Source organism: Urocitellus parryii, chromosome 4 (genome assembly GCF_045843805.1).
Source record: "Urocitellus parryii isolate mUroPar1 chromosome 4, mUroPar1.hap1, whole genome shotgun sequence".
In the NCBI taxonomy this organism is placed as follows: Eukaryota; Metazoa; Chordata; class Mammalia; order Rodentia; family Sciuridae; genus Urocitellus; species Urocitellus parryii.
Genome location: NC_135534.1, coordinates 72,884,376 through 72,897,768, shown reverse-complemented (window position 1 = coordinate 72,897,768; position 13,393 = coordinate 72,884,376). Strand labels below are relative to the sequence as shown.

The following is a 13,393-nucleotide window of genomic DNA, read 5'->3' as shown; positions in this document are numbered from 1 at the left end:
AGCAGCAAAATCAAAACACTCGGGGGAAAAACTCTATAGCCCAAATGAAGCATTGTCTATTATTCTCAGTTTATGTTATTTTTGTTACTATTATTGCTGATAAGGAAAAAAATTCAGTATTTTACTCAAATCTTTTAACTCAAAACTCTGTTCTGTTTCAAGTATTGTATGAGGCACTTTAGATAAATTCTCACAGCTGCCCTATGGAGTAGTTGTTATAGTTCCCCCTCATTTATTTTACTGAAGAGGAAACTGAAGGTCCCACATTCAATCACTTTACCAAAGTTCAGCCAGGGAGGTGATAAACACAAATTCCTTGACCTGTCTAATTAGACCTTGACCTGTCTAACTAGACCTTGACCTTTCTACCTTGACCTGTCTAACTAAAAAAGCCATATTTGCTCCGCATCACATGACTCCTTTAAGAAGTGACATACATAATATTAGTTCATGTTATAGTTAATAGTATTGATTCTGTGGGTGTCTGAGATTTAAATTTTTCGTGTTTTGGCATAAACATTATGTTGTCAGCTAATGGCAATCAGTTAATAAAAAATTTCCCTAATTTATTATTATTATATTTATATACATATTTATACATACACATATATTATGTACACATATACATTATATACATATATGCATATATACATTATATACAAATATATATGCATATAAATATATATACATATATAAATATGTATATATATACATATTTATTATGTATATGGAAATAGGATAGATACAAGTAGGTACCTATTAACCAGAAACATTGTTTAAATTGTCAATGTCATTCTTTCACATGTTCGCTTAAACAAAAGTCAAATTTGGCCTTTTGTATATGTCCAATAGCTTTTGGAGTGAGGATTGTTTTGCCTGGAGGTTGACTGTCTGAGTATAGGCTGGTCGTATTGCCCACTTTGCAAAAACCCTCTGACTTACTGGACTCATACTATTTTCTTTTTTTTTTTTAACAGGCAAAAATCCATTTTATTGATTTATAATCATATCACATTATAGATTATGACTTTCTTTATAAATATAGGTCCAGGATGACATATCTCTGTAAATATTAATTTGATTATTATTCCAAGAAATTTGCCCAAAGTAAAATGAAGAGGCTAACTGAAATTCATAGATCTCTATATTGATCCCAGTTATTGATAGAGCTGGGACTAGAACATGTCTTCTAAGCTCCAGTTCTCCCATTCTTTATAGTCCATGGCATTGATTTTTGAAAATATGATGAAAATACTTTTGCATACACTATTATGGACTCATACTATTTTCAAACCTGGCACATACTTTTTTCCAAATAGAAGGTGAGACACCTTTGGAAAAGTAAGATTTTCTTTGTTTAATTTCCTTAGATCCTCAATAGGATTCTTCCAAAGTATACTTTTCAGATCATGCACGAAGTGACAGTTGAGCAAAGAAATCTATTGAGGGTGTGTAAGGAAACTGTGTCAATTCAATGGTGTTTGAAGTCAGGAAAACTTTAAGGACTGAGAAAATGAAAAAGGTTTATATGTAAGCTCTGGATCTGTTAGTGCTATTATCACAAAAACCTGAGACTGGGTAATTTGTACTTGTCATAGTTGTGTAGGTGGGATCAGGTGCTGGCAGGGTCTGTGGCTGGGAGAGCATGGTCTTGCTTCAAGGATGGCACCTTGAAGTTGGCATCCTTATTTAGCAGAAGGTCAAAGAGCAAAGAAGGGCTAAGCTAGTTTCTTCTAGCACTTTCACAAGGCACTAATCCTTTCATTAAGTGGAGCCCTCTTAAGTTAGTCACTGTCTAAAGGCCCCACTTCTTATTACTTCACAGTAATAAGGTATTCAAGTTTCAACATGAACTTGAGGGTACAGACCACAGCACTTATCTTTGTTCTATTAGAGGAGGAAGTACTTTGCTATTTGTTGTTTTTCTTTAGGAACTTGTCTCCATGGAGCATTTATTTGGATTTTTCTAACATTCTGAACTTTTGAGTTCATGCTGCCTTTCTCTGACCCTACAGTAAAGCTAAAGTTCAAGTTAAGTAGGGTCTTTTAATCTAATTCAATCTCCTTTTATATTGATTCAACCATTTCAGATAAGTACTTTACTTATCCGTTTGCCTTTTATAGTGCTTTTTCTTAGTTTGTCAAATTATCAACATGATTGTTATCATAATCTTCACTGGAGGAAAGGTCTAATTTTGTGAGAAAAGTCTTGGGAATAGAACAGAGATCAGTAGGTGGAAGTTAAAGCACAGTGTAAGAATGGACTTTTTTCTAAGAGGATTGGACAAAGGTAGAATGAGCTGTCTTAAAAACAGTGATGTTCTTTGAGCTATACTTTCATCTTCTGTAAAATGAGAATTGTAATATCACTCATAGTATTGTTGGAATGCTTTAATGAGTTAGCTCAGCAAAGCACTTGGCTCAGACCTGGCAAATATGTATACTCAAAACATTTGTTGAACAAATGAATAAATGGAAGTACAATTTCTTTCTTGCACTTTATCTTTTAGCCATAGAAAACAATATATTTGTCTTTGTTCTTTTTATTCCCCGCCCCAACCTTTTTCTTAAGATTCAGGCCTTCTCCAAGAAATATTTTCAGCCTCTCCAAGAAGAGTAGGTTTCCATCACCCCACAGCTCCTTTAGGACCTGTGAATACCTCCTACCATTTGGTGTGGAGATTATCTGCGTGTGTAGCTATCTGTCCCAGGAGATTGTGAACTTCTCAGAGGCAGGAACTTCATCTTAATCATCTCTGTGCTTTTGGCACCTTCCACCTGACTAGCATACATGGGATGGCCAGTAAATGTGTGTTGGTACAAACTGAACAAGGAATGCAATAGCACAATGTGGGAAGTCTTTGGAAGTGTGTAAAAGTTTAAAGTCAGGCTGGGTGAAGATGCTAGCTTATCTTTCTGCAGTAGCAAGTCTGCTTTTTCAAAGAAATTGTTTACTACCAGTTGCTAGATATGAAAAATACAATGTAAAAATTTAAAGATATTTCCCCCATATTTTTAGTGGTGCATTATAATTATAATAAGATTAAAAAATTAATTTTTTTTCCTGTTATTCTGAAGAAAGTACATTCTCTTAAGTAAAAGATCAGTCTCAGGTGTCTGTGTGCTGTGTACTTTGAGTAAGAAAATGTCCAAGGAACCATATGGAAAGTTATCTTTGTATTCAGATGTCTCTTCTCAACTTGCCTCAGACAAATCCAAGTATGACTACTATTTTGATTGGAAAGTTCAATCTGTAATTATTGGATTGGAGATTTGCCGATCGAGGCTTTAAAGTCAGGTAGACCTTAGTGTCTTCCTGTTTCTTTCCTGAATTAGCTTCATGGCCTTGGGCAAATTGCCAATTTATATAATTTAGAAATAATAAAGTCTACCTAATAGCGTCATTTAAGGAATAAATGGATTGTCATAGAAGTAAATACCATGAAGGCAGAGCTTTTGTCTGTTATGTTCTCTGGTGAACTCATGCCCAGTGAGTGCCCAACACATACTAGGCTCTTAACAAACATTTGTTAGATGAATGAGGCCTTAATAAATAGTGCCCGTTAACAGTCTCATTTCAGCATTTTTGAAATTGCACAGTGGTTTTGTTAGGATTTATTTTTTCCTTCAAAATTGGTAGGTTGTTTATCAATGCTCATTCTCAGTTATTTATTTAAGATGGGAGTCCTTGAGAAGCTGGTTAAGTTTAGCTTCATTTCTCAGGCATTGTTGCCAGTGATCAAATGAGACCACTTTTTGGGAATTTTCCTGGGACATCTAGATTCTCTCTTGAAAGCCAAAGCCATTTTTTTTTCTTTTTGGTAGATTTCCCAATGATTAGTTTAGTTTTCACATGTCTAGAACCAAGAAATTCAAGTCCATGTGCATCTTAGGTCTCTCAGCAACTCCAAACACTGTTGCTAAGCCACTAGGCTGTTTCAGATGACCTTTTAAATCAAATGCAGTTTGCCTATTATGCAGCTGTTGGCATGGCTTTTTTGTTTTGCAAATAATGGAGTGTTTCCTATCTGGGTTGGGCCTGTCAATTGGAATAATGATGAAGGCTATTTGCTCATTTAAGAGAATTCAACCTCTGTTTAGTTTATTTTAAATATTTATCTGATAGTTGAAAACTATGACTTCTATTTTGCATAGGGGTTTCCCTTTTGTTTTTAATAGAACAAAAAAGGGTATTTTGGGAGTATTTTTTTTTTCAAAATTGGTACTACTAAGTTACAATTATTGTTATTTTAAAAAGAGGAGTATGTGATAATGGAATAAGGATTTTAAAATTGTATTTCAAACACATATTCTTAATGTACCTAAAATGCTTATTTGCTTATTTAATTTGCATATTTACTTAGAAAAGGTTGATTTAGTATTCTGACTATTTTTACTAAATTTTTATGAGAAATACATATAACTTTCATGATTCATTTATTTCTGGGGGTGTTAACACTTTTCATGCTATATAATATGATAATAATTATATTATTCTTTATTTGCATAGCATTTTATAGCTTATACCTTATTTCCACATATATTGTTTAATTTGGGCCTCATGATGATTCTGTAAGAGAGGGGCACTATGTTTCTTTAAAAATTTTTCTTTTCTCTATGCGTATGGGAATTGAGGTTCACAGAAGTGAGGTAACTTATCCAAAGCCAGGCAGGATATAAACCTTTGATCTGCTAACTTAGAAAGTACTGAAGAGACTTATATGCTCATGAACTTACACACATGTATTTATAACACTATATGTAGGCCACAAGTAATTAGACATTTAAATTCTTTTCTTGTTCATTCAATAAATATTTGCTTGGCTCCTACTGTGGGCCAATCCTAGGAATTGACAATATAGTAATAAACAAAACAGACTGAACCCCCTGACCTTGTAGAGTTGTAGTTTTGCAGATAAAGAAACAAGGTAGCATCTATAAACATGCTAGAAGGATGTAAGTGCTAAGGAGAAAAATAAGTCAGGGAAGAGCAATAAAATGTCAGAAAGAGGTAAAAAGTGTTGAAATTTATATGAGAGTTACTAGGAAGACCTCACCAAGGGATGGCTTTTGCAAAAACAATCTGGAGGAAGTGCAGGAGCTAGCCATGAGATTTTTGGGGTAGGAGAATTAGCAGAACCCTTGAGAGGTGAGCGTCCCTGCATATTCTCCTTCAGGGGGAGTAAGGAGGTCAGGGTGGCTGAAGTGAAGTCAGTGAGGGAGGGAGTAGATGAATAGTAGATGAAATCAGAGGAACAAGAGGACCCAGATCACATAGAGACTTGCAAGTTCTAGTATGAACTTTGTTTTTTATGCTGAATGAGATAGGAAAGCATGGACTGACTCTTTTGAGCAGAGGAGTCACACAATCTGATTCTGATTTATAGTTTCAAGTTTGCTGTATTATTGATATTAGATTGTAGGGGGACCTAAGTGGAAGCAGGAAGGCCAGTTAAAAGGCTCTTTAAGTAATTCAGGCTAGAGATAATTAGTGACTGGGATCAGGATGGTGACAGTGGAGGTGGTATATATATTTGAAGATGTAGCTGACAGGATTTATTGACAGATTGGTAGTTAAAGATTAGATTAAATGAATGGTTTGAACTGAGCAACTAAAAGGATAGAGTTGCCACTAACAGATTAGGAAGATAGTTGAGAGTTGGGGAGCATCAGGAGCTCACTTTTGGACTTGGTATATATGAGATTCTGCTTAGACTTCCAAGTAAAAGTGTCAAGTTGGCAATTTTGGTTTCTGAAGTGTACAGGAATGGTCTTGGGTAGAGATAGTATTTGGTAATTGTGTCAATCAGCTTTCCATTATTATAACAAAATAACTGAGATAGTCAACTGAAAAAAAGGAAGATTTATTTTGACTCATAGTTTTGGAAACCTTAGTCCATGTTCAGTTGGTCCCATTGTTTTGGGGCCTGTAGCAAGACAGTATATCATAACAGGAGCATATGGCTGAGCAAGCTGCTCATTGAATGGTGGCTGAGAAGTGAAATGAAAGAGGAAGTGGCCAGATTCCATAATCCCCTCTGAGGACACACCCTGAGGCCTAAAGCCTCACTGTACCCTACCTTTTAGGTTTCCTCCACCTCCCAATAGTGTCAAGCTGGGAACCTAACACATAGGCCTTTGAGGGACTTTTAAGATCTATGCTATAGCAGTTGTCATTTGTGTATAGGTTGTACTTATAGCCAAGAGTTTTGTCCTGGGGGTGGAGGCATTCGACATTTTTTATTGGTGCATTATATTCATACTTGCACACAATATAACAATAAAATTTGGCCAATATTGGGGCTGGGGATGTGGCTCAAGCAGTAGCGCTCTTACCTGGCATGCGTGCGGCCCGGGTTCGATCCTCAGCACCATGTACAAACAAAGATGTTGTGTTCACCGAAAACTAAAAAATAAATATTAAAAAAAAAATTTGACCAATATCACCCCCAGCAATTTCCCCATCCCTCCTCACCTCCTAGCCCTTGGTCCCTTTCCTCTACTGATCTTCCTTTGATTTTCATGAGATTCCCTGTCCCTCCCTGCACCACCTTTCTTTTCTTTTTTGCTCTCTGGCTTCCACATCTGAGAGAAAATGTGTGAACCTTGACCTTCTGATTTGGCTTATTTCACTTAACATAATGGTTTCTGGTTCCATCCATTTTCCTGCAAATGACATAATTTTATTTTTGTTTATGGCTGAATAAAACTCCATTGTGTATATATACCACATTTTCTTTATCCATTCATTTGTTGATGAACACTGAGGGTGGTTCCACAGTTCTGCTATTATGAATTGTGCTTCTATACCTAAACATGGGTATATATATATCACTGTAGTTTGATGACTTTAATTCTGTAGGATAAATGCAGAGGAGTTGGTACAGCTGGTTTTTAGGGTGGTCCTATGCCTCGTCTTTTGAGGAGCCTCCATATTGATTTCCATAGTGGTTATATTAATTTATAGTCCCATCAACAGTATAAAAGTGTTTCTTTTTCTAAGAGTTTTTTTTTAATGATTATGTACATTACGGGAATAATTTAATACATTTGATAATGTGGCCATGACAAATTTTTTAAAATTTCAGGCTTTGTAAATAATACAAGAAAAGAAGAGCATGTATTAAACAGATATCAAAACACATACACAAAATGTTGTTTAGGTGATCTCAAGTGATATGTGAAGGTATGCCAAGAGGTGCCATGAAAAAGGAACTTGCCATGGACTGGGTACTTAGATCTAGGTATTTTAGTGTAGTTTTATCCTAAGGAATCTGAGTTTCCATGAAATTAGGTAAGTGGAACCTAGGTGGTGTGACCCCAAAGCTCAAGTTCTTTTTGCTCTGACCATACAAGTTAAGAGGATGGGTGCTACTTCCAGAATCAATCATATGTCTATGAAATGTAGCATAGTATAAAACTGAGCAATGGACTAGGGTTATAAGATCTGAATTTTGAGTCTCTAATTTAACAAGCTGAATGATTTGGACAAGGCTTTTAACCTCTCGGGGCATTCGTTTTCTCATCTATGAAAAGGTTGTTATTAAACCTACTTGTAGGTTTGTTATAATGATCAAATGTGAAAAACTCTGTAAAATCCAAACCAATTTATGCATGTATAGAGTTAGTAATACTAAGAAACAATTTTACTTAAAATAGTATCAGGAATGAAATATGCAGGAATAATTTAACAAAAGAAGTATAAGATGTGCACTAAAACCTACAAAATTCAAAGACATTAAAAATATCTTCCTTTAAATGCAAAGACATTTCCTGTTCATGCATTAAAAAAAGTAATACTGTTTTGAATGAAACTTTTATAGTTTTTGTATCAGCTTACCTGGTAGCTAATGACCCTAGCAGACACCAGAGGTTGGACAAGGGAGTACCCACAAGGGAGCCACCTACATGGGTCCCATTGGGGTGGCCTCTCCATAAGGGGTTGTATTTTGGGCACAGTTTCAGTAATTCAGCCCACAGAGTGAAAGTTTAAGAGCTTCTGTACTTATAAAAACTGGGGTTTGTGTGGAACATCTAGAAGCCACACACATGGAAGTCAGAGAGTTTAGGCAGGGAGAGAGAAAAGGGACTTGTGGGCTAATATCTTTATTGGATCCAGGGCATTATCCAAACAGGTTTCCCATGGGGAATTTTAATTGGCAAGTTTAAAGCTAACAGGATGAATTCTAGGAGGTCACAGGGTGACTGAGAGGTAGTCATTGTGTCATGCCTTAACAATCCACACAGGGTGTGGAGGGCCAACAGGCAATCAAGCAGGCTATATCTCGCTGTCCCATGGGGAAGTGATTTTCAGGGAGCAGTTCTATAGAGATATCTGGATCAACCACACTGGGGAACTGGGATTTGGGGGTGTATAGAGAACTGGAAATTGACATCAAAGATGACAGCCCTGCTTCTTATACAACAAAGTCCAACTTGTATTTAAAATGGATCCCAAGGCAAAATAAAATTGTAAGCATTCGCTATAGATGACAGTACCCCTCAAATTAATTGACCTACAGATACAGTGCAATCACTATCAAAATCCCAGCTAGCATTTTTTAAATTTATTCTAATTTGTACAGCTAGCATTTTTAATAGAAATTGAGAAGCTGCCTTTAACGTTCATATAGAAATGCAACACCCATAATATGCAAAACAATCTTGAAAAGGAAGAATAATTTGAAGAACTTAAACTTACTGATTTCAAACTTATTACAAAGTGACATTAATCAATATAGTGTGATACTGGCATAAGGATAGATGTATAGATCAATGAAAGAGAATTCAGAGTTCAGAAGTCAACTCTTACATGTATTGTCAATTGGTTTTCAATGTGAGTGCCAAGATAACTCATTGAGGAAAGAATAACTTATTATTACTTTTATCAACAAATAATCCTGGGAAAACTGGGCATCCACAGGCAAAAGAATGAGGTTGGATCCTTTTTTATATCATATTTTAAAAGTCACTCAAAATAGATCAAGAACCAAAATACAAGAGGTAAAATTGCAAGATCCTTAGAGGAAAACTTGGAAATAAATTTTCATGATCATGAACTAAACAGTAGTTCTTAAACAAATAGCCAAACACAAACAAAAGAAAAAAGATAAATTGGATTTCATCAAGATAAAAAACCTTGCTGTAAATGTTAACGACGAGAGAAAATGTTTGCAAATCATATATTTATTTGATAAAGGACTTATATCCAGAATATCAAATGAACTCCTAAAACACACAAAAATAAAAAGATGGATAACCCAGTTAAAAAACAGGCAAAGATCTAAATAGACATTTTCCCCAATAATACATACAAATGGCCTATTAGCACATGAAAAGGTGTTCAATGCCATCAGCTTTTTGGCAAATGCAAATTAAAACCACAATGAAGGCTGAGGGTGTAGATCAGTGGTAGAGCATGTGCTTAGCATGCATGGGCCCCTGGATTCAATCCCAAGCATCAAAACAAACTCACAATGAGATAATGTGTCATACCCAATAACATGGCTATAATAAAAAGAGATAGATAATATTAAGTATTGATGAATATATAGAGAAATTAAAAGCCTCTTATGTAACTAGTGGGAATGTAAAATAGAACAGCCACTTTGGGAAAGCAGTCTGGCAGTTCATCAAAAGAGGGCTGGGGCTGTAGCTCAGTGGTAGAGCACTTGCTCATTGAGGAAATGCATGCACAAGGTCCTGGGTTTGATCCCCAGGATCACACATATACATAATTGCTTAAATTACCATATGTTCCAGAAATTCCATTTCTAGGTCTATACCCAAGAGAAATGAAACTGTGTCCACACAAAAACTTGTCTTTGAGAATGTCTGTAGGAGTGATATTCTTAATAGCCCCAAAATGGAAATAATCCAATTATGTATCAACTAGTAAATGGATCATAAAATATAGTATTTTATGATCCATTTATCAGTTGTACAATAAAATATTATTTGGCAATAAAAAGAAATTATATACTGATCTGTGCTACAACATGGATGAAATTGGAATATATTAGACCAAGCAAAAGAAAAAAGTTAAAAAGACTACCTGTTATACAATTCATTTAGATGAAATAGAAGGTAATATATAGAAACAGAAAGTAGTTTAGTGGTTGCCAGTGGCTAAGAGAAGATATGGTTGGGGGAATGGGGAGTGACTGCTAATGTGTATGAGTTTCTTTTTTGAGGTGTTCTGAAATTAATAGTGTTCTGAAATTAATAGTGGTGATAGTTGCATAACTCTGACTATACTAAAGCTTTGAACTTTACATTTTTGAATGGATGAATTCTATGGTATATGAATTAAATCTCAACAAAGCTATGCAAAAATATTATTAGGGATGTCATCTATGGTTGTTCTTTTCTTTTAAAAATTCAGCTAAACTATACAATCTGTTGCAATGACATCCTGTTCATATCATTTTGAAGTGTGTTTTGTGAGTGAGACTAATAACCTAGTAGCATTTTCTGAACTTTAAAGTTAATCCAAAATGAAGATCTTTAAATAATGACCAGATATTCTGATTCCAGATTCTGGGACTTTTTTTCAGTTCTACCAGCTTATTTCCCAAAGTACTGTACTGAACAACAACAACAACAACAACAACAAAAAAATTCTTTTACAACTTTCTTTTTCTTTGAGCTGAGATAACTTACATTTTTAACTATGGAGATTTTATTGTTTTTTCATTTTGGTAGTTTGATCCTAGGAGAAAAGAAAGCTTTAATCGAGGAACTCATATGTGCCTGATCCTTGTGCTTATGAAGACGTCCAAATACACCATCCTGTTTAATATTTATAAAATTATGAGGTAGATCTTGTTTTCTCGATTTTACAGATAAGAAAACTGAGTCCGGTAACTAGAGTCACAAAACTTTTGAATAATGGAGCTGGGATTGGAATTCAGTCTTCTAAATTCCAAGTCCTAGTATAATCTAGGTTGATTCATGGAAGCACCAAATATAGTCTTCTTTGGTTCTTTTTTTTTTTTTTAAGAAATATTAGAAAACTTCAGTAGGAATCACCTTTCTGTAAGACAATTAGATCCTCACATCAAATCCCCCAAGTTAAAGGTTTATAATTTTTGGTGTTATGCATATAATATATTTCTCCTATTTTATTTAAGTGTAGCTAACAGCCTCATTTTTTCTTTCCCTTATTCACAGCAATGGTGATCTGGACCCCTGGTCAGGAGGTGGAGTAACCAAAGACATCACAGACACCCTGGTTGCAGTCACCATCAAGGAGGGGGCCCATCATTTAGATCTTAGAGCCAACAATGCCTTGGATCCTACATCTGTGCTATTAGCACGTGCTCTGGAAATTGAACACATGAAGCGATGGATCAAAGATTTCCATGACAATGTTAGAAGGCAGTCCTGAGCAACTTTTGATCATTTATAGTTTCTTCTTTTATGTTCAATACACCCATATTCCCATTCACTTTGGTTTTCTATGTGTAATAACTTCCCCTCATTTGTCATTAGATTTGGTTGGTGCCCAGGTTGAGATAGAAGAGAGGGTGATGGAGGTGTTGCCATCCCAACAATGTTGTAGCCCGGGTAGTCAACCTGCATGCATCACCTACAGGAAGAAATCTCATCATGATGCCTCCCACACCATCAGTGGCCCTCATAACTCAAGCAGAGTTTCTCACTGCCTTTCAAAAGAGAGTCACTTCCTTTGTTTCCCTGCAAGTAGGCATTTGAATTCTGAGTTCTGAGATTGAAATCTCTTTTGTCATATGCAAGTCCCCATTCCTACTCACCAAAAGGAAAAGCAGAAGATAGATAAAAATGACGTAAGTGCAGCTGGTAGGAAGAATGTCTGATGCTAATCCAGGAAATGGGGTCATTCCTTTTGTACTTGATTTAATGACTTTAAAATGTGCTGTAAATAAAGAATAAGGCTGGACCTTATACCTGTGTGTTGCTTCTGAAGCTCACTCCAGCTGTTGGGAATATAGCGTGCCCTGGGCTTGGCTGTTTTGGGAAAGTCCTTTAATTTTCTCTCTTCTACTTGGCAGCTTTCCTAAGTTCTGGGATATTTGCCACTGTGGTACTGCCAATAAGAAAATCTGGCCTTTTCCAGCTCTATTTCTCTTTGTTTCTAATGTCAGTTTTGTGGTAATTTGGCTAAATCATGCCAGTTTAGGAAAATGACTGTTTTGCCTTTTACTTTAAATCTGAACAATCTCTGTATTGGGTTACTGATGATACTTTAGTGAAAAGCCTTAAAAAATAGACAAATCAACTATTCAGAAAGAAGAATGTAGTTATGTTCAGCTTTAAAAAAATTTTTTTTTTCTGGTGGTTGTTACTGCTGTCATTAAAGCCAGAAGTGTTGGGACACTGAGAGGCAGGTGCATGAGGACTTTTCTGTATGGCTTCCAAATGACAAGCTGACTAATTCATGCAGGCAGCATATTTGACATTAATAAATGGCCAAGCCGTTCCTACTTCCAAGGGGTTGGCTTCTTTCAAGCAGTTCTTACACTGAGACCTTTCTTCAGAAGAGCTTTGCTAGGATAACAAATAGGGTTGGATCAAAACCTTTCAGGGACACAGAGAGACTAACAGTTTCTACTTTGTTGAAAAATTTCTTCCTTTTTTTTTCTTCCTCTCAATAGTATTTTTCCCCTTTTCTCTGCCTTGAAGATATTTTTTAAATTATTATTTTTTATTTTTGCTTTTTAAAAACCATACTTAAGTGTGATCATTTCAAAAGCAGTTATTATTTAAGGTGCAAATGTAGAGTTCATTCTTGGGTATTAGACTGAAATATTTCCTTTGCTTTTTCTGGCATCTGAGAGATACAGAAAATCTTTGTCTTGTTTTGGAAGCTGTCAGTTCTCATTGTAATGAGTTATTCATCAAAGAATTTGGTCACTGTTTTCATTTCAGCATCAGAAAACAGACTACTGGGGTGGGAATCTAAAGGTGAAAACAATACTAGTTTTTAATTTTTTGTCCATTAAGAAGTTATATAATGTAGAATTTAGGGTCTTAATAGAGGATGATCTTACTATTTACTCAAGGACTTTTAGGCTGCTTTTATTGAAACCTTTTACTTGTTTAGAATCTTTAAAATGCTTTGCCATTTCATTTAAGATTAGTTGTTCAAATGAATTGAATTATATATAATATTTTTTAGCAAATAGAATTTGGTTCTATTACTATATACATTTGATTTATGTGAACAACAGCCTTAACTGAAGTTAGACTAATTGTAATGTGCTAAAATTTAATTTTAAGTTGCAAAAGAATTGGAACATCAAATAAGCCTTATTAAAAGGTTATTGCCAGGCATGGTAGTGAATACCTGGCAATAAGCTCAATAAGCTTGAGCCTAGGAATTTAAGGCCAGCCTGGGCAATATAGCAAGACC

General features: G+C 35.3%; 1 protein-coding gene across 2 annotated transcripts in view; it reads left to right on the top strand.

Moving 5' to 3' along the window:
• Prcp (prolylcarboxypeptidase) overlaps window positions 1–11,663 on the top strand; it is a 74,513-nt gene extending 62,850 nt beyond the window's left edge. For both annotated transcript variants that reach the window (XM_077797646.1, XM_077797645.1), the window contains exon 9: window positions 11,173–11,663. In XM_077797646.1, coding sequence (XP_077653772.1) covers window positions 11,173–11,389 — 217 coding nt within the window. In that variant the 3' untranslated portion in view covers window positions 11,390–11,663. The remainder of the gene's footprint in view (window positions 1–11,172) is intronic.
• The last annotated feature ends 1,730 nt before the right edge of the window (window positions 11,664–13,393 follow it).